This window comes from Gigantopelta aegis, chromosome 11 (assembly GCF_016097555.1).
Source record: "Gigantopelta aegis isolate Gae_Host chromosome 11, Gae_host_genome, whole genome shotgun sequence".
Taxonomy (NCBI): domain Eukaryota; kingdom Metazoa; phylum Mollusca; class Gastropoda; order Neomphalida; family Peltospiridae; genus Gigantopelta; species Gigantopelta aegis.
This window is the reverse complement of record NC_054709.1, coordinates 11671535-11690927: the sequence shown is the minus strand read 5'-3', so window position 1 is coordinate 11690927 and position 19393 is coordinate 11671535. Positions and strand designations below refer to the sequence as shown.

General features: G+C 41.0%; 1 protein-coding gene across 4 annotated transcripts; it reads left to right on the top strand.

Annotated features, from left to right (window-relative positions):
- Positions 1-2994: 2994 nt before the first annotated feature.
- LOC121385627 (glycerophosphocholine cholinephosphodiesterase ENPP6-like) lies at positions 2995-18365 on the top strand. Of its 4 annotated transcripts, none has more exons than XM_041516375.1 (7): positions 2995-3258; positions 5927-6075; positions 6965-7130; positions 8416-8720; positions 13689-13829; positions 15491-15602; positions 17983-18364. In XM_041516375.1, exons 1-7 carry the CDS (start codon positions 3012-3014, stop codon positions 18198-18200), a joined length of 1338 nt encoding a protein of 445 aa, XP_041372309.1. In that variant the 5' UTR covers positions 2995-3011; the 3' UTR covers positions 18201-18364. The 4 variants fall into 4 exon arrangements, with proteins under 4 accessions (XP_041372309.1, XP_041372308.1, XP_041372311.1 ...); XM_041516374.1 differs by lacking the exon at positions 17983-18364 and adding an exon at positions 17476-17927; XM_041516377.1 differs by lacking the exon at positions 13689-13829 and having other exon boundaries at positions 17983-18365.
- Positions 18366-19393: the final 1028 nt, after the last annotated feature.

Here is a 19393-nt window from a genome sequence, read left to right as displayed (position 1 = left end):
ATCGTTCGAAATCTTACGCGAAGATTTCGTATCGCTCGACTAGAACTCCCAACATGCCTTGCAACGTCTTCTGTCGACATGCCAGCATCAAGCATGCCAATCGCCCGTTCGCGTAAATTATTGGGTATTCTTGGCATACTAAAAATGCTACAATGTAAAAAACGTTAAATATTTTACAAATTTTGAAGCGTTTTCGTTCGCTTGACAACAATGTCAGTAAGACAAGTAAAACAAATTGACCGAATACTACACAGGACATGTCGAACCATGCATGCACGTGCAAATTGAATTTCACGTTGACTACAATTAACAGTGCAAAAAGAATCGATAAAATTCATGAAACCTGATAATACAACTCAAGGCTAATACTACCTATATAATTTCATTACACAATGAATTCTTTAACACAACAAATACTATATGTACAAATCGGAAGTTTCTCTTTTTTTGTTCAGTAAGTTACAATTCATGCGCTTTGAATACTGATTTTAGTTCGCCTAAGACTGGAAATCTTCTGATTATCGTAACTAATTAAAAACAGGACTATTATATTTGGTGTTGGTAGTTTTAAACATCAGTGGGATTATATGTATGCTGCCTTGGGGTTGGGACGTCGATGGGCTATTTTTTGTTCTAGCCGTGGTATGTGCTATCCTGTCTGTGGGATGGTGCATGCCATATAAAAGACCCCTTGCTAGTATTGGACAAAGAAACTTTCCTCTCTAAAACAGTATGTCACAATTATCAAATGTTTGACATCCAATAACCGATGATTAATAAATCAATATGCTCTACTGGTGTCGTTAAACAAATCAAACTTTAACTTTCCTCTGTAAGACTGTCACAATTACCAAATGTTTAACATCCAATAACCGATGATTAATAAATCAATATGCTCTACTGGTGTCGTTAAACAAATCAAACTTTAAACAGTTATAACAATGATTCATGATGGCATGTCATCACAGCTGTACGTATTCTAAAGATCTCTGTCCGGTGCTAGTTTTGATTTAATAAACTAGTCTGGGAGTGGCAGTCCTCTTTATGATGCAAGAGGGATGAAATCTCCAGTAAAGGATCTCCTCGTGAGTGATAGTCCTCTTTGTGGTGCAAGAGGGATGAAATCTCCAGTAAAGGATCTCCTCGTGAGTGACAGTCCTCTTTGTGGGTGCAAGAAGGATGAACTCTCCAGTAAAGTATCTCCTCGTGAGTGACAGTCCTCTTTGTGGTGCAAGAGGCATGAAATCTCCAGTAAAGGATCTCTCGTGAGTGGCAGTCCTCTTTGTGGGTGCAAGAAGGATGAAATCTCCAGTAAAGTATCTCCTCGGGAGTGACAGTCCTCCTATAGACGAGGCACTGGATAGAGATTAAGAGAATCAACCACTATTTTGTGAATGAATGAATGAATGAATGAATGAATAAATGAATAAATGCCCATTCAGCTCTATATTGTGCAGATTCGAATGAATGAAAGAAAGAAAGAAATGTTTTAGTTAACGACGCCCTCAACACATTTTATTTACGGTTATATGGCGTCAGACATATGGCCCCTGCGTGTGCTGTAACCTCATCGTGGTGCAGGGGTGTAACATTCTCTTTGAGAATGGCCAATACAGCACAAAATTGAAGTTTTGAGTAATATTCAGTATCCGTAAAATTCTGTGATATTTGTGTTTTTGCACAGTTCTTTACACTGTTTTTGAATTTTTATACTGATGTTGATCATCACTTTATTTATTTGCATTACCATAGTTTGACACCCAATAGCCGATGTATTTTTCGTGCTGGGGTGTCGTTAAACATTCATTCATTCATTCATTCAGACATATGGTTAAGGACCACACAGATTTTGAGAGGAAACCCGCTGTCGCCACTACATGGGTTACTCTTTCCGATTAGCAGCAAGAGATCTTTTAGTTGCGCTTCCCACAGGCAGGATAGCCTTTGTTGAAATCAGGGTTTGGAGTCGGTATCTGGATTAAAAATCCCATGCCTCGCCTGGATCCGAACCCAGTACCTACCAGCCTGTTGACCGATGGCCTAGGCCGGAAGAGAGAGAGAGAGAGAGAGAGAGAGAGAGAGAGAGAGAGAGAGAGAGAGAGAGAGAGAGAGAGAGAGAGAGAGAGAGAGAGAGACAGAGAGACAGAGAGAGCGAGAGCGAGAGACAGAGAGAGACAGACAGAGAGAGACAGAGACAGAGACAGAGACAGAGTCTAGCGCGCACTCATCGACTTGTACACCTAGAAACTTCAACCAGGACCTGACCGCCCGTGCTCTAGATTGCATAAAATCCTATGCGCCTGATCATCTTCCAACACCGACGGGATTTTCACCAGCCTCACGTGATCCTCACATGTTCTAAAAGTAATCAAAGTTATTTATGTTCTTTCTCGTAATGCTAGACACTTTTTTCTCTCATCCTCAGGTATATGGAACAGAGCTATCCCATGAAAGAAAGCCATGTTACATAAGAAATTTCTATCTTACATGGGATATCACGCGCTTGCGTTTAACATGACGTCGATGGTAATATATGACGTCATATTAATGTGAGGCGGTGACGTGAGGTCATTAGACAGTTATAAATTAATATTTTGTTATGAAAACCTTCATTTTAAAAGTTATCTTGTTAATTTGTGTTAAAAGCAGACAGTTTTGTTAAAAGGAGACAGCAGATGGAAGACAGCACCTTTAACAGGGGACAACGATTTTAAAAGCAAATAGTTGTGCTAAAAGCAGACAGTTGTGTTAAAATCAGACATATTTGTTAAAAGCAGACAGTTGTGTTAAAAGCAGATAGTTGTGTTAAAAGCAGACAGCAGACGGCAAACACCAACGACGATTTTAAAGAGAAACGACCGTGTTAAAAATGAAATGACAATTTTAACAGGAAGACGATCGTGTTTAGAAATTAGACTACAATTTTAAAGGAAGACGACCGTGTTAAAAATCAAACGACAGTTATAAAGGGAGACGACCGTGTTTATTAAAAGCAGACGACAGAAGGAGGAATGGAATCATCTCTCATTACTGTGATTGGCTTGTGCTGCAGTAGTCTGCTCGTGGTCTTCGGAGATCAGCAGGGTTCAAGGAAACTTCTCGTGATACTACTGGACGGTTTCAGGTGGGACTATCTCAAATACGACGGGTTCAGTGACGATGGGTTTCGCAGGTTCGCCAGAGAGGGGGCGACAGCAGCGTCCCTGCAGCCGGTGTACCCCTCCTCTTCCTACCCAAATTACTACTCGCTCATGACAGGTGAGAATGGACACCCAGGGTCAGTGCTTATAAAACTCTAGAGTCTATGGTACCAGTATACAGTTAGATCCCTTGTGTACGGCACATTTGGAGTTCGATTGTTGGTGCCGGCCTCAGTGTTGTCGTGGTTAAAGGGACATACCCTAGTTTTTAAACACTAACATATTGTTTTACTATTATAACCGTTTTTGATAACTTAAATCATACTTTACTTGGATTTTATTGTTTATATTATCAATTTCCGTACATTCGAAGTGTTTTTGGTCATCCAGGTGTTTTTAATATCACAAAATGCATTTCTCATAGTTTTAAAAACGCACGTGCGTCTGAGAAGTAACAGTTATGGAGTCGAGTTTTAGTCTATTGTTACAGGGTATTTCACCATTTCAAAGTCACAGATTCCTGTTTCACTCAATTGTAACCTTATCCAAATATGTTACAGGTTTGTAGATTAACTAAACTTAGTGTTAATTTTCACGGGTTGAAACTAGGGTCTGTCCCTTTAAGTCATCGGACATAAGGCTGACAGATACAGGGTCTTCAATCTCTTCTCTCTCACTAACCACAAACAACTAACCCTCTGTCCTGGACAGACAGCCCAGATAGCTGAGGTGCTTGAACCGTAATTGGATATAAGCACGAAAATAAGTTAAAATTAACCGAAGTAGTCTAAACCTGATTTTATCTTACAATAATTTCGTACGTACAAAAAATACGAAGTAAAATTAACAATGCTGGGCTGGAAATAGCGGCTTACAAAAAGAGAAAGGAGTTTGTTGGGTTGTTTGTTTTTACCTAGCACCTAAAATTACGAAAACATCGCAGGTCACTTTTCAGGAGACAAACGTATGTACAATCATCTCATCTTCTATCTTCCAACATTATATGTGGGCAAATAGAATTATTTTATTGTGTGTGGTGGCAATAATACGCTTCCGTACTTCTGAGCTCTTGATTCTGTCGTATTTTGCTTGTTGGTCTGCACAGATCCAAGTTTGAAGGCTAATTATTTAGAATAGGAAGTAAATTCTTAAAGGGACATTCCTGAGTTTGCTGCATTGTAAGATGTTTCCGACTAATAAAATATTTCTACGATTAAACTTGCATATTAAATATATTTTCTTGTTTAGAATACCAGTGTCTTTCAATGTGTTTCTGGTCGTCTTAATATTTGTAAGAAGGCCAAACTGGATTTTGTCTTCAAATAATTTCGTATGTACTAAAAAAAACATATTTTAGGAACTAAAATGAACTTTAACCTAGTACAAATATTAGAATGATCTGAAACAATTTTAATGTACAACCACTAATATGTTATGCAGAAAAATATATTTGATATGTAATATGTAAGTCTCTGTTAGTCGATAACATCTTTAAAATTGCAACAAACTCGGGAATGTCTCTTTAAGCTTATTGTCCGAACCAAATTGTTAACAACTACGAAAAATTACTCTCCTACCTTTAATTGCCGTTAGATTTCCTAGGACAATAGTGATAGCCATGGAGTTATTTTTTAAAATGTTGTATCGTGGTTAAGACACATACGTAACTAAATGGACGATGGTTGCCTCTAATGAAAATGGCTATAATCATCTCAAAGGAGGGTCACAGAGTTTCGGTGAACCACCACCCACCCGCTTGTTGAAATGCCCTTTTGACCGGCCTCGGTGGCGCAGTGGTTAAGTATTTTTAATCCAGATACCGATTCCAAACCCTGAGTGAGTGCTCCGCAAGGCTCAGTGGGTAGGTGTAAACCACTTGCATCGACCAGTGATCCATAACTGGTTCAACAAAGGCCATGGATTGTGCTTTCCTGCCTGTGGGAAGCGCAAATAAAAGATTCATTGCTGCCTATCGTAAAAGAGTAGCCTATGTGGCGACAGCGGTTTCCTCTAAAAAAAAAAAAAAAAAGTGTCAGAATGACCATATGTTTGACATCCAATAGCCGATGATAAGATAAAAAATCACTGTACTCTAGAGGCGTCGTTAAATAAAACAAACTTTACTTTAAATGCCTTTTTAAATTGCCCAGAAAATATGCCTGAGCATCTTTCTAACGTTTCCTGGGAACATTGTCCCGAACCACATTAATTACCGAGTTCAGCTGAATCGCCTTCGGTAAACTCAAACTGGATCGGTCTCTAGGTCACCTATAAGTCTATACTAGGTTCAGGTGATTGCCAGAGAACTGAGTGCTTGAGTGGTGTACAATGGCTGACAGCGGCGGATCTCTTATCTGTCAAAAAGTTCACAAAGATACAAATACACTTCTTAGGGCCCGCTAACACTACGCGATTGAATTGGGATTTCTGTCATGCGGTCAATTTGTACTGAAGGTAGAAATCACAAGATGTCTCCGGTCCGGTAACGAAGGCATAGACATTGGAAGATATCAGTAAATGTGTAGAGGAACAGAGAAAGAGAGGGGGGAAGAGGGAGAGAGAGAGAGAGAGAGAGAGAGAGAGAGAGAGAGAGAGAGAGAGAGAGAGAGAGAGAGAGAGAGACAGAGGAGGGGGAAGAGAGAGACAAAGAGGGGGTGGGAGAGAGGGAGGAACTGATAGGTTGGTGGAAAAGCAAAGAAGAATAAATATTAATATTAAAAGTGGTCAATGTTAAGAACAAAGGTTTTAAATGTTTACGTTGTTTTCGGCACTTTATTTTCAACTAGGACTGTATACGGAAAGTCACGGAATGACCGGAAACTATATGTATGACGCGGTACGCAACGAATCCTTTTTGATTGGAAAAAATCCCGAGCAGAAACATCCTCATTGGTGGGACGATGGTGATCCAATATGGGTCACTGCAACAAGGCAGGCAAGTATTTTCAATTACATTTCTTTAATACATTCATTCATTCTTCCTTCCTTCCATTCATTCATTCATTCATTATTTATTTCTTTCGTCTGTCCGTCCGTCCGTCCGTTCGTTCGTTAATTCATTCATTCATTCATTCATTCATCCATCCATATATTCGGGGCGGGACGTAGCCCAGTGGTAAAGTGCAACTAATATTGCACTGTAATAAAATGGTTTAGCGTCAGTGAAGTCCGAACCCCCGGACCAACCCCACCCCCAGCCTACGCCCCTGTTAAAACTTTTTTCTTCTGTTAGAAAAGGTTATAGGATGGAGAAGAGATATTGTAGCTTTAAACAACCTTTCTCATCGTTTTCAAACTTTATTTTCTATTAAAAAAAAGAGATGTTCAGGCACATTTTCTGGGCAATTTAAAAAGTCGTTTAAAAGGGCATTTAAAGTAAAGTTTGTTTTATTTAACGACGCCTCTAGAGTACAGTGATTTTTTATCTTATGATCGGCTATTGGACGTCAAACATATGGTCATTCTGACACTATGTTTTAGAGGAAACCCGCTGTCGCCACATAGGCTACTGTACTCTTTTACGACAGGCAGCAAGGGACCTTTTATTTGCGCTTCCCACAGGCAGGATAGCACACACCATGGCCTTTGTTGAACCAGTTATCGATCACTGGTTTACACCTACCCATTGAGCCTTGCGGAGCAATCACTCGAGGTTTGGAGTCTGTATCTGGATTAAAAATCCCATGCCTCGACTGGGATCCGAACCCAGTACCTACCAGCCTGTAGACCGATGGCCTAACCACGACGCCACCGAGGCCGGTCTTATTTTTTTTATTAAAACATGAATTATATAAAAATGAAAATTGCTTTTAAACTGATTTTAGAAAAAGAACTGCTATATGTTCTACTGGCCTGGGTGTGAGGTGGAGATTCGACGGCTCAGGCCTAAGTTCTGTCAGCCTTACGAAGCAATCGCTACGATATCCCAGTTCCGCTCGGCCATTGCGCAGTCTCTGCAGCTTCTTCAAAACGGAAGTGCTGATTTGGCGAGTAAGTACGGTATCAGGATTGTTTTTGTTTGTTTGTTGTTGTTGTTTCTTCTTTTGTTTTGTTTTGTTGGTTTTTTCTTATTCAAAATCATATTCCTGCAAAAGGAAGATTCCAAATTTACATTTTTACACGGTCATAATTTATCGCATAAATCACTGGTACTTTGTCTTTAGGAGGACTGCCACTTCTCAAAGTGTAGTATTTGAAGACTGCCACTCCCAAGCAGAGGCGAACTCAAGGGCGGGGGAGGGGGGGAGTGCAGGGACCTGTCCCCTCTCCCTAAAATATTCTAGTGCCCCTTTTATTTCTCTCTTATTTTTTTCTTATTGCGATGTCCTTTTGACGAGTCGGCCCATTACAAGTAACCTTGTTTACCGTTAGACCTCCACCGCCAAATATTTCTTTGATCCGCCCCCGCCCAAGACTGGTGTGGCAAATGTAGTCTTGATCTATAACATACACTCATAAATCATTGTTAACACAGTGGCGGTGTCAAGTGTTCACGAAAGCTGAGCATATCCTTCCCCAGCGGAATGAATGAATGAATGAATGGATGGGTGGATGGAAGAATGAATGAATGAATGAATGAATGTATCTATCTTTAACGACATCACCGTAGCACAAAAAATAGAATTTCATTTTTAATATTTCAGACATCGTATAAAATGTCCTGATTTAGGCCTACTATACTTAATTATGGTTAAAGCACGCTGTCAAAATGTGTGGAATCCACTATGTCCCTTTTTTGTGTCTTTCTCTTTGTTTTGTTTTCTTATTTCTTTCTTTCTTTCTTTTTTCATTTATTTATTAGGGTTGTGATGCAAATTATACATTTTGGAATAATATAGTTTTCTGATTTTTTTCTTTTTCAATCTTTATCATTATTTTTTTGTTGTAATTAGTCTAACCCTTTTTAAAAAAAACAAAAAAAAAAAAACAAACAAACAAACATTATTTTGGACGTTGCTAGTTCTGGCGCTTATAAAACTTTAAGAATCTAGACTCAAATCTTTAATAACGTCACACATATGACGTTAAATGTTCACTCTATTTAGAATAGAGTCTTGGTGTTTAAAAGCACCGAGCCAGGGACCATATTTTCGAAGCTATCTTAGCGCTACGAAATAGTGAAACCATCGTAAGGTGTGACGTCACTACAGCACACGCCATAGTGACGTCATAGCTTACGATAATGTTTCGATTTCGTAGACTAAAGATTGATTCGAAAATATGGGCCCTGCTTTACAGCCGTCGATACACAATGTTCTGTTTGTGTCTACTTCAGCAATTTATTTCGAGAATATCGATCACGAAGGCCATGCGTACGGTCCTTTCAGCGACGCCATCAACAGCACTCTCAAAATGGTCGACGCTGAAATCGCTTTCCTACTGGCTGAGATGGATCGACGTCATATCCGGGATAGCGTTGACGTCATGATCACATCTGATCACGGGATGACCGACATGTCGGGAGTCTCCCCGACCAGACTCATTAACATCAGCTCGGTGCTTCCAGCAGGAGATTACTCCCTCGTCGTGGAAGGTGGCTCCCTAACTAGCGTCTTTTTGAGCAGCGAGCTTGTTCCACAGGTAAGAAGAATGTAGTTATAATTCATTACAGTGACTGAACCTGGTTACTTACAATAACACCACCTCTCAAGATACAGGCATTTTCGGACGCCAGTGAATCTTATTCATAATGGTATATTCAAGGAGGAAATGTTTTATTTAGGGGCGCACTCAACACATTTTATTTACGGGTTATATGGCGTCGGACATATGGTTATGGACCACACAGATACTGAGAGAGGAAACCCGCTGTCGCCACTTCATTGGCTACTCTTTTCGATTAACAGCACCATCCCACAGACAGGATAGTACATACCACGGACTTTGTTACACCAGTTGTGGCGTACTGGCTGGAACGAGAAATAGCCCAATGTGTCCACCGACGGGGATCGATCCTAGACCGACCGCGCATCAAACGAACGCTTTATCACTGGACTACGTCCCGCCTCCCACAGGTAAGAGGCGTGGGAGTAGTGTCACACATCAAGGTCAAGGTCACGAAAAGTAGGTCATGAGGGCACTAGCGGGGTTGATACTTCTAGCGGGGTTTCGTTCAGTTGGTTCTTTGATCGCCTGAAGAGCGAATGATCACAGGATCTTTTTTTAATTGTCTTCTTTTTTTCCTTTTTTTTCAAATTGTATTTGTCGCCCACACATTCACCCCACGCATCACAACCTGTGCTCCATGTCTGTTACATGGAAGGTCACGGTATGTACTGTCTTGTATATGGGGAAAGTGCATATAAAAGATCCTATTCTGTTTGGGGTTTTTGTTTGGGTCTTTTGTGTGGGTTTTGTTTTTGTATGAGTAGCTGATATGACACATATATACCAGTAATACTGTATTTCATCATATTGTCACAGTGATATTTAACATCAGGCCTACATGGAATCTACCATGATACAATACATTACAACCTACATACCAATGATACTGTACATTTCATCATATTGTCACGATTATCTGATATTTAACATTACTTGGCAATACATAAATACTGTGGTCCTGTATTTCGCCTGATTGCCACAATAAAGTTAGTTTTTAAAAAATATTCCTAGATCCGCCACTGGATTATGACTACTTTTTTTTTTTTTTTTTTTTTTTTTTTGTTTAACGACACCACTAGAGCACATTGATTAATTAATCGTCGGCTACTGAATGTCAGACATTTAGTACTTCTGACACGTAGTCATTAGAGGAAACGCGATACATTTTTCCATTAGTAGCAAGGGATCGTTTATATGCACTTTTCTACAGACAGGAAAGCACATACCACAGCCTTTGATCAGCTGTGATGCACTGGTTGGAATGAGAAAAAAACACCCAATCAGTTGAATGGATCCACCATGGTGGTTCGATCCTGCGACGCAACCGACTGCAACAATAAAAACAGTCTCAGAAAGAAGGAAGGAAATGTTTTATTTAACGACGCACTCAACACATTTTATTTACGGTTATATGACGTTGGACATATGGTTAAGGACAACACAGAGGAGGAAACTCGCAGTCGCCACTTCATGGGCTACTCTTTTCGATTAGCAGCAAGGGATCTTTTATATGCACCATCCCATAGACAGGATAGCACATACCACGGCCTTTGATGTACCAGTCGTGTTGCACTGGCTGGAGCGAGAAATAGCCCAATGGGCCCACTGACGGGGATCGATCCCAAACCGACCGCGCATCAAGCGAGCGCTTTACCACTGGGCTACGTCTCGCCCCACAGTTTCCAAAAATAATTGCTTGTCAACAAGTGTTATGTGCACACTGCACAGTGACCTTAACCTTTCTACATTTGCATTTGAACTTATTTTCGTGTTTTTGTCCAATTAAGGTTCGAACACGCTGTCCTGGGCACACACCTCAGCTATCTGGGCTGTCTGTTCAGGACAGTGGGTGGGTTAGTTGTTAGTGAGAGAACAGTAAGGGTGTAGTGGCCTTACGCCTACCCACTGAGCTCTTAATAACTCATTCTGGGTTGGAGCCAGCACCGGGCTGCGAACCCTGTGCCTACCAGCCTGTAGTCCGATGGCTTAACCACGACGCCACCGAGGCCGGTTACCTTCCATTCAAATTTGACTTTTTAGAATTTTGTGACTTCCTCACCTGCCTGAAACCTTAGTGGTACATGGGCATGTTAAAAATACTCACTTCCTCACACCCCTTTACAAAATCTTAGATCAGCCCCTGTGCATGGCCATACCTGGTAGGAACATTTGAGAGAGTTGCTCCACAGAAAAATTCAGGTCAGGTAACGTCAGGTCATAGGGCTTAACGAGCACATTCAGAGCAAAATGTTGTAGCGCACGCCTGTCATGGGCGCGGGTGTCCACTTACGCCGCCTTCTTCGACCAGGACAGAAAAGGGATTGGGGTGGGTGGGAGAAGTGACCGCCCGCGCTGGCAGGTGCAGGAGATCATCAGCAGCCCAGCGGGGGCAATGTGGTGCTATTGAATTTTGAATGTCTCGTAGGATTAAAAAATCAAAAATCAATGTTTTATTTAACGACGCACTCAGCACATTTTATTTACGGTTATATGGCGTCAGACATACGGTTAAGGACCACACAGATTTTTTGAGAGGAAACCCGCTGTCGCCACTACATGGGCTACTCTTCCGATTGGCAGCAAGGGATCTTTTATTTGCGCTTCCCACAGGCAGGATAGCACAAACCATGGCCTTTGTTGAACCAGTTATTGAGCTACACCTACCCATTGAGCCTTGCGGAGCATTCACTCAGGGTTTGGAGTCGGTATCTGGATTAAAAATCCCATGCCTCGACTGGGATCCGAACCCAGTACCTACCAGCCTGTAGACCGATGGCCTGCCACGACGCCACCGAGGCCGGTTCGTAGGATTAAGTCCAGATTTGTTTTTAATTTGCGCAGTTTTCATGGGGTCATTTGGCGCTGTCACGGGGATCCTATAATACCCGTAACTGAATAAAACACGATTATCCAAATATCTCTCCTAACTGTATATCTATTAAATCTCTAAGATCTTATATAAATATATATATGTAGCACGTTTAGTTCACTAGAAAACACAACAAAACACAATACACTTTGGAATCTGTATTAACTCTAACGCTAACAAATGTACTTGCCGCAGTAGTTAATTAACAACAACAATATAATAACAACCCAGAGCTAATCACTTAATTAGTTAGACACTAGGTGTCTAGTTTACACAATATTCTAATCACTTCGCCGTGATACAACACACACACGATTGATAATTGAGAAACGCTGCCAGGGGAACGTAATTAATAAAGGAATTACAACTCTATTCCTAACTGGTTAATTTTTAATTAACCTTTAACTACTCATTCAGTAACCTTGTAATACAGAATTAATACTGGTACATATCCCAATAAAGACAATAACCTACAGTTTACCTAGGTCCTCTAGGATGACTGGCTAAGCTTTAATATTTTAGAACAGTGAAGCCTACAATTTACTTTGTCAGATTACCGGAGACACCGTCTAAATAATATTGGTATAATACAGTATTAGAATATTTAAAGTCACATCAATCACATCAAGGTTATACAACAGAGCAGAAAAATATATTTACCAGTCCAGTCGGACAACGTTCCCCGGGAGCCTTCCAATGTTTCTCCCCGATATATCTAAAATCCTATCTATTTATTAAAAAATCCTCAGAGACAGCGAATATCGCCTAGGGGCACAACGCGGTACCTCACCTATCATGTGATATTTCTACAAGAGACGGTATTTTTTTCTTAGATGGCCAGACTTACTGTCGCCAGTTCGCTAGAATTACCCCGGTCGTAAACCGCACTACCTGAGTTATTACGTAACTACTGGTCACATGGCCTCCACATCTGGTCTAAGTGCATATTGGGATGCAGCTCTACCACCGTCGCGCGGGGGTATTACGTAACCAAGCTGCACACGGCCCTCTAAAACAATTAACATCGCCACAGGCGAAAAGATAAGAGCATGTTCCGTCACAGGCGCATAAAACGGCTCATCGAAAGTAAACTTAAAGGGACATTCCTGATTTTGCTGCATTGTAAGATGTTTCCGACTAATAAAATATTTCTACGATTAAACTTACATATTAAACATATTTTCTTGTTTAGAATATCAGTGTCTGTATATTCAATGTGTTTTTGGTCGTCTTAATATTGGTAAGAAGCCCAAACTGGATTTTGTCTTCAAATAATTTCGTACGAAAAAAGATTTTTGGGAAATAAAATGAAATTTAACCTAGTACAAATATTATTACGATCAGAAACACGTTTAATATACAGCTACTAATATTTTATACAGAAAAATCTAATTACAATCGTTAAAAAGTCTTTGTTAGTCGATAACATCTTAAAAAGTGCAGCAAACTCGGGAATGTCCCTTTAAGGAAAGAAAGAAAGAAATTTTTATTTAACGACGCACTCAACACATTTTATTTACGGTTATATGGCGTTAGACCACACAGATTTTGAGAGGAAACCCGCTGTCGCCACTATATGGGCTACTCTTTCCGATTAGCAGCAAGGGATCTTTTATTTGCGCTTCCCACAGGCAGGATAGCACAAACCATGGCCTTTGTTGAACCAGTTATGGATCACTGGTCGATGCAAGTGGTTTACACCTACCCATTGAGCCTTGCGGAGCACTCACTCAGGGTTTGGAGTCGGTATCTGGATTAAAAATCCCATGACTCGACTGGGATCCGAACCTAGTACCTACCAGCCTGTAGACCGATGGCCTAACCACGACGCCACCGAGGCCGGTGTTCCTTTAAAGAGCTATTTGAGTGATTTTAATTTAATTTACCAAATTATAGCTCTTTCGAAAAAGTTACCCTTTTTTATTTAGTTAAAGAATCGCCCCGTATTATATTGCGCCGTGCCCTCTTTTTTTCTTCTTTTTTTTCACTACACCCCCAGTTATGTTAGTCTAGAACCGGCATCGAGAATGCTGGGATCTGTTGTAATGAGTACTGGTATTTGATTTCGACAGGTGTACCAGAAGCTGAAGTCGTTTCACCCCCACATGAAGGCTTATCTGCGAGACGAAATCCCCGACAGGTGGCACTACAAGCGAGGACGTTACGTGGCGCCAATTACACTGATAGCAGACGTCAACTGGTTCATACTGGCGGTAATCAATGTTGGGGTGGGGGTGATGGGGGGGGGGGGGGGGCATTATGTGTAGGACATTATGCAAGAGTGTAAGAGGTGTCTAGACTGTGGCGATTTATTTAAAGGGACATTCTTGAGTTTGCTACATTTTTAAAGATGTTTTTGACGACAGTAATTACATATCAAATATATTTTTCTGCATAAAATATTAGTGGCTGTATATTAAACGTGTATCTGGTTGTTCTAATATTTCTACTAGGTTAAATTTCATTTAAATGACATTTTATTTCCTAACAAAGATTTTTTCGTACGTATAGAATTATTTGAAGACAAAATCCAGTTTGAGCTTCTTACAAATATTAAGACGACCAGAAACACATTGAACATAGAGACACTGATATTCTAAACAAAAAAATATATTTAATATGTAAGTTTAATCGTAGAACTATTTTATTAGTCGGAAACACCTTACAATGCAGCAAACTCGGGAATGACCCTTTAAGAGCAGTATAAAGTTAAAATACGACAGAATCAAGAGCTCAGAAGTACGGGAGCGTGTTAGTGCCACCACACATAATAAAATAATTCTATTTACCAACATTATAATGTTACAAGATAGAAGATGAGATGATCGTACATACATTTGTCTCTTGAAAAGTGACTTGGGATGTTTTCGTAATTTTAGGCACTAGACCGGCCTCGGTGGCGTCGTGGTTAGGCCATCGCTCTACAGGCTGGTAGGTACTGGTTTCCGATCCCAGTTGAGGCATGGGATTTTTAATCCAGATACTGACTCCAAACCCTGAGTGAGTGCTCTGCAAGGCTCAATGGGTAGGTGTAAATCACTTGCACCGACCAGTGATCCATAACTGGTTCAACAAAGGCCATGGTTTGTGCTATCCTGCCTGTGCGAAGTGCAAATAAAAGATTCCTTGCTCATTGTCGTAAAAGAGTAGCCTATGTGGCGACAACGGGTTCCTCTAAAAAAAAACAGTGTCCGAATGTCGATATGTTTGACATCCAATAGCCGATGATAAGATAAAAAAAAGTCAATGTGCTCTAGTGGCGTCGTTAAATAAAACAAACTTTACTTTTTAGGTGCTAGGTCAAAAAACAAATTAACTCCTTTCGCTTTTCGTAAGCCGCTATTTCTAGCCCTGCATTGCTCATTTTACTTCGTATTTTTTGTACGTACAAAATTATTGGAAGGTAAAATCAGGTTTAGCCTACTTCATTTGATTTCAACTCTTATTTTTGTGCTTATATTCAATTAAGGTTCAAGCACGCTGTCCTGGGCACACACCTCGGCTATCTGGGCTGTCTGTACAGGACAGTGGGTTAGTTGTTAGTTGGTTAGTGGTTAGTGTCCTTACCTTAACCCATTGAGCCTTAAGAACTCTCCCTCTGGGTTGGAGCCGGTACCGGGCAACGAACCCTACACCTACCAGCCTGTAGTCCGATGGCTTAACCATGACGCCACCGAGGCCGGTTTTAGGCTACTACAAACATTAGGACTACAACAAACTGCTTGTTTATACAGACACTTGTTATTCTAATCAAGAACATATATTTAACATGTCATTTTGGTCACCAAAAAGTGTCTAGTAGTCGAAAACATCTTACAATGGAAACAATCTCAGGACAGTCTCTTTAAACAAACATTCCTTTCCTTTCTTCCAGCCTTACTACCCTCACTATCCTGCCAACTCAGACGGGAGTCCATGGCTTGGTTGGCATGGTTACGACAACACATTCATAGATATGCACGGGATATTTCTAGCCTCTGGTCCATGTAAGTAGCGACTCCTGTGACCTGTGACACTAGTTTTTACGTGCCTATATCCACAGAGGTTCAGGCACGCCCACCTCGGATTTAATCTCTGACTTCGCCAGTGACTAACTCCGGGGCAGGGGGGGGGGGGGGGGGGGGGGGGGGGGGGATTGAGTTTGAAGTGGGCAGAATTTGGAAAATAGCCAGTTAGTAGCGTCCAGCGAGAGCGCGGACCAAATAGCAGACACCAAGTGAGGCCGTGCTGTGATTGGCTGAATTTCGATTCCTTGGTGAGACCTGTCTTCTACCTAAGTTAAAATGAGAATACCTGCATCCAGCCATGTCCGGACTTTAAAATTAAACCCAAAAGTAGTTTTGACTGCTCGGCCTGAAAGGTTTTAAGGTGATTTGAGCAATTGAACGGGCGCCAAAGTAAAGTGCGTTGGACTATTTAAAAAAAAATAAACATAAGAATTTAGAGCCACGGCCGCAAGTTTTAAAGTCCAACTAAGCCCAAAAACGGAGGTTACCTGTCCTAGATAAGGTTGACTAGGGGGAGGAGAGCCACACCCTCGTATCCAAGTTGGGGATCAGCTGGTGGATGTCTGGCTTCGCTAGCAGTCTGGTAATAGCAGGATACTGTTCGCTGAACACCTTCATCAGTCGATGGATCGAAATGTTGTCCATTTCTGCAAACAGTAGAGCCTGGCTGTAGCGGTTGTCCAGATGGTGTGTTGTACACACAGCTTTTTTCCCGTCCTTGAACGTCACTGGGTGCAGCTCGTACTCCCCCTGTCCGTCGGGCATGTCCTCAAAGTTCCTACATCGTGGAACCGTGAGGAGCTTTTTGGTGTCCGAGATGTTACCGACAAAGCAGTTGAGGTAGCGCCGATTCAGCTTCCCGTGCAGAGTCCAGGGGTCCATGGTGTCTCCGGACTCTGCACCTTCGGGTGGTGGCTGTGGTTGTTTCGGCGGTGTCCTGGTGGTAGTGACCGCAATCGACGCTTCCGCCTTCCGCTTTCCAACGGCACCTTGACGGTCCTGCGTCTCAGTTGGTGTCACCGGTAAAGTTGGCGACATACCACTGGACGCAAGAGTAGCCCAAGATGAAGTGGGCCGCCGGGTCGGAGTTTCGCAGATTGATGTGCTGGACTCCTTCTCTTGGGCCGTCTCTGAAGTAGGGCAGGTCGGGACCACGGTCTCTTCCTTCCTCTTCTTGGGCGAAACTGCAGGGCGCGGCGACGCAGAAGGAGCCGCTGCCGGTAGTTGAGCTACCGGGTTTGGCCCCCCCCCCCCCCCCCTGAACCGCTCCCTGCGGGTTTCTCCTCTTCCTCCATCTAGTTCTCCTCTTCTTCTGTGGTTGCGCGTCGCCGTACACCAAAGTCACGGTTGCCCGTGACCCGGTGTACGCGACGCGGTACTCCAGTAGAACTCCGTAGCTTGTAATCAGTCCCCCCGGGGGGGGGGGGGGGGGGTAACTGCAGAGAGCATGAACAAAGGTCTTGCTTCATCTTATACAATAACGTGAGTGGGAGTAGCGACTCCGTTAATACTAGTATATATATAGATCTGAGCAGAATCACGTGTTTCAGAAAATATTTTTGTTTGACCAGTCAAAACACCGATTACGTAAATCTAATAGCAGCTTAACAAATGACACGAGTCGGAATGCCAAGGGAACTTTGAGGGAGGTTTGGAGAGGGATCGTAAAAAAAAATGTAAAATTAATATATAATAAAATTATAACTCACAAAATTTAGGGGGTGGTGGCCGGGCCCCTGCCCCCTCCCCCAGATCCGCCTCTGTTATCACAATCTTATTTTCCAATATTCGTTTGCTCAAAACGTCCTTATTGAAAAGAATGATAAATGAATTATATGTGTTATATTGTCAGCTTTCAAGACAAACCACGTCTCCAATAAACCACGCCTCCATATTGATTTAAGTGCTATATTTCCAGAGCCAAACAATGCTTCCCATATACATTTAAGTGTTATAATAATTATTGTCAGGTTGCTGCTTACAAAACAAGCCACGCCTCCCATATTAATTGTGTTATATTTCAAGCTTTTAAGACAAACCACACCTCCATTAAACCACATCTCCCATATTAATTTAAGTGTTATATTTCCAGCTTTCGAGATAAACCACGCCTCCATTAAACCATGCCTCCCATATTAATTTAAGTGTTATATTTTCAGCTTTCCAGACAAATCACAATCCAATAAACCACGCCTCCCATATTAATTTAAGTGTTATATTTTCAGCTTTTAAGACAAACCACGCCTCCATTAAACCACGCCTCCCATATTAATTTAAGTGTTATATTTTCAGCTTTCCAGACAAACCACGCCTCCATTAAATCACGCCTCCCATATTAATTAAAGTGTTATATTTCCAGCTTTCAAGACAAACCACGCCTCGCGATCTCTCGAAATCACTCAGCTGTATCAGGTGATGTGTAGAATCCTCGACGTCACACCCTCCCCTAACAACGGTTCCTGGAATCTAGTGGAAGACTTTCTAGAGTCGTCTTTATCCAGCTCTCTACGAACTGAGAGCTCGCTAGCTACCATTGTGTTCTTCGTATTACTGAGTTTTGTGTTTTCACGTAATTAGTGTAACTAAAATCATAAAATCATATATAATATAGAATACTAAACGAGCTTGCCTGTCATACCATTTTTATGAAATGAGTGAACAGGTTTAATATATGACGAGCGAAAGCGAGTCGATACCAACACTGTTCGCAAGTTTCCTAACAATAGTATGACAGGTAAGCCAGTTTAGTATTTTATTTATTACAAACCAAATGCAAACAAGACGCAACGCAGAAGTAAGCAGCAATCTAATTAAAATTAGCTCCACTATTACATGTGGATCTAACAGCAGCCAGTTGGAGCTCATGTCCACCAATCAAAAACATTACTTACAGAATCATGCCAGTGATTGGAAAATAATTTGAAAATATTCCGAATTATCCTGAGGGTATACGATATGTTTCATGTGAATTACGAATGCCTTATTTAAATCAGTAGAACTAATTTTAATCAGACTGCGTAGTGTCCAATGTCCAGGTAACATTTCGTCTGTAAATAATAATTTAAATATTGACCAATCACACTTCGCCTTTTATAACGTTATTTGGGAGCATACAAATTCTAAAAATATCGGGTGAGTCTATTTTAGTGGCCGCAGTACAGCGAACCATACTAATACGTACGGGATGGGTTATCAGTCTTCAATTTTACATTACAAATTATTTATTTATTTATAAAAAACCCAACTAAATCAGTCTTCAGTTTTACATTACAAATTATTTATTTTATAAAATAAAACATGGTTTAAGGCATTCATAATTCACACGAAACATGTCGTATACCCTCAGGATAATTCGGAATGTTTTCAAATTATTTTTAAATCACTGGCATGATTCTGCAAGTAAGGTTTTGATTGGTGGACATGAGCTACAACTGGCTGCTGTTAGATCCATAGTGTAGCTAATTTTAATTAGATTGAAGTAAGCAGTTGTCGAGACCTATTACACGTTTTTTTCCTGCAAATTGGGTCAGCAAGTGATTACGTTACGCTCACGTCACGCCATTATTACACTAAAGTACTGCCGACAATAGAATGAAAATGGTTTTCGTCAATTATTTCTTTCATATTAAACTGACAAGTAAATATTTTGTAAATACCTATTTAATGATACTCTACCTAATTTAGCATTTAGTTGTTTTGGCTCTCATTGATGTACAAAGTGGTGTTTACTCTTGAAATTGAAATAAAGATGTCAGTAAACAGAAGATTTG

Bases quoted from the DNA above. Each gene is read 5' to 3' on its own strand.
- LOC121385627 (XM_041516374.1), top strand. From the start codon at position 3,012: ATGGAATCATCTCTCATTACTGTGATTGGCTTGTGCTGCAGTAGTCTG. The intron at 3,259-5,926 runs GTGAGAATGGAC...ATTTTCAACTAG, and splicing joins TTACTACTCGCTCATGACAG to GACTGTATACGGAAAGTCAC. The intron at 7,131-8,415 runs GTAAGTACGGTA...TGTCTACTTCAG, and splicing joins CGGAAGTGCTGATTTGGCGA to CAATTTATTTCGAGAATATC.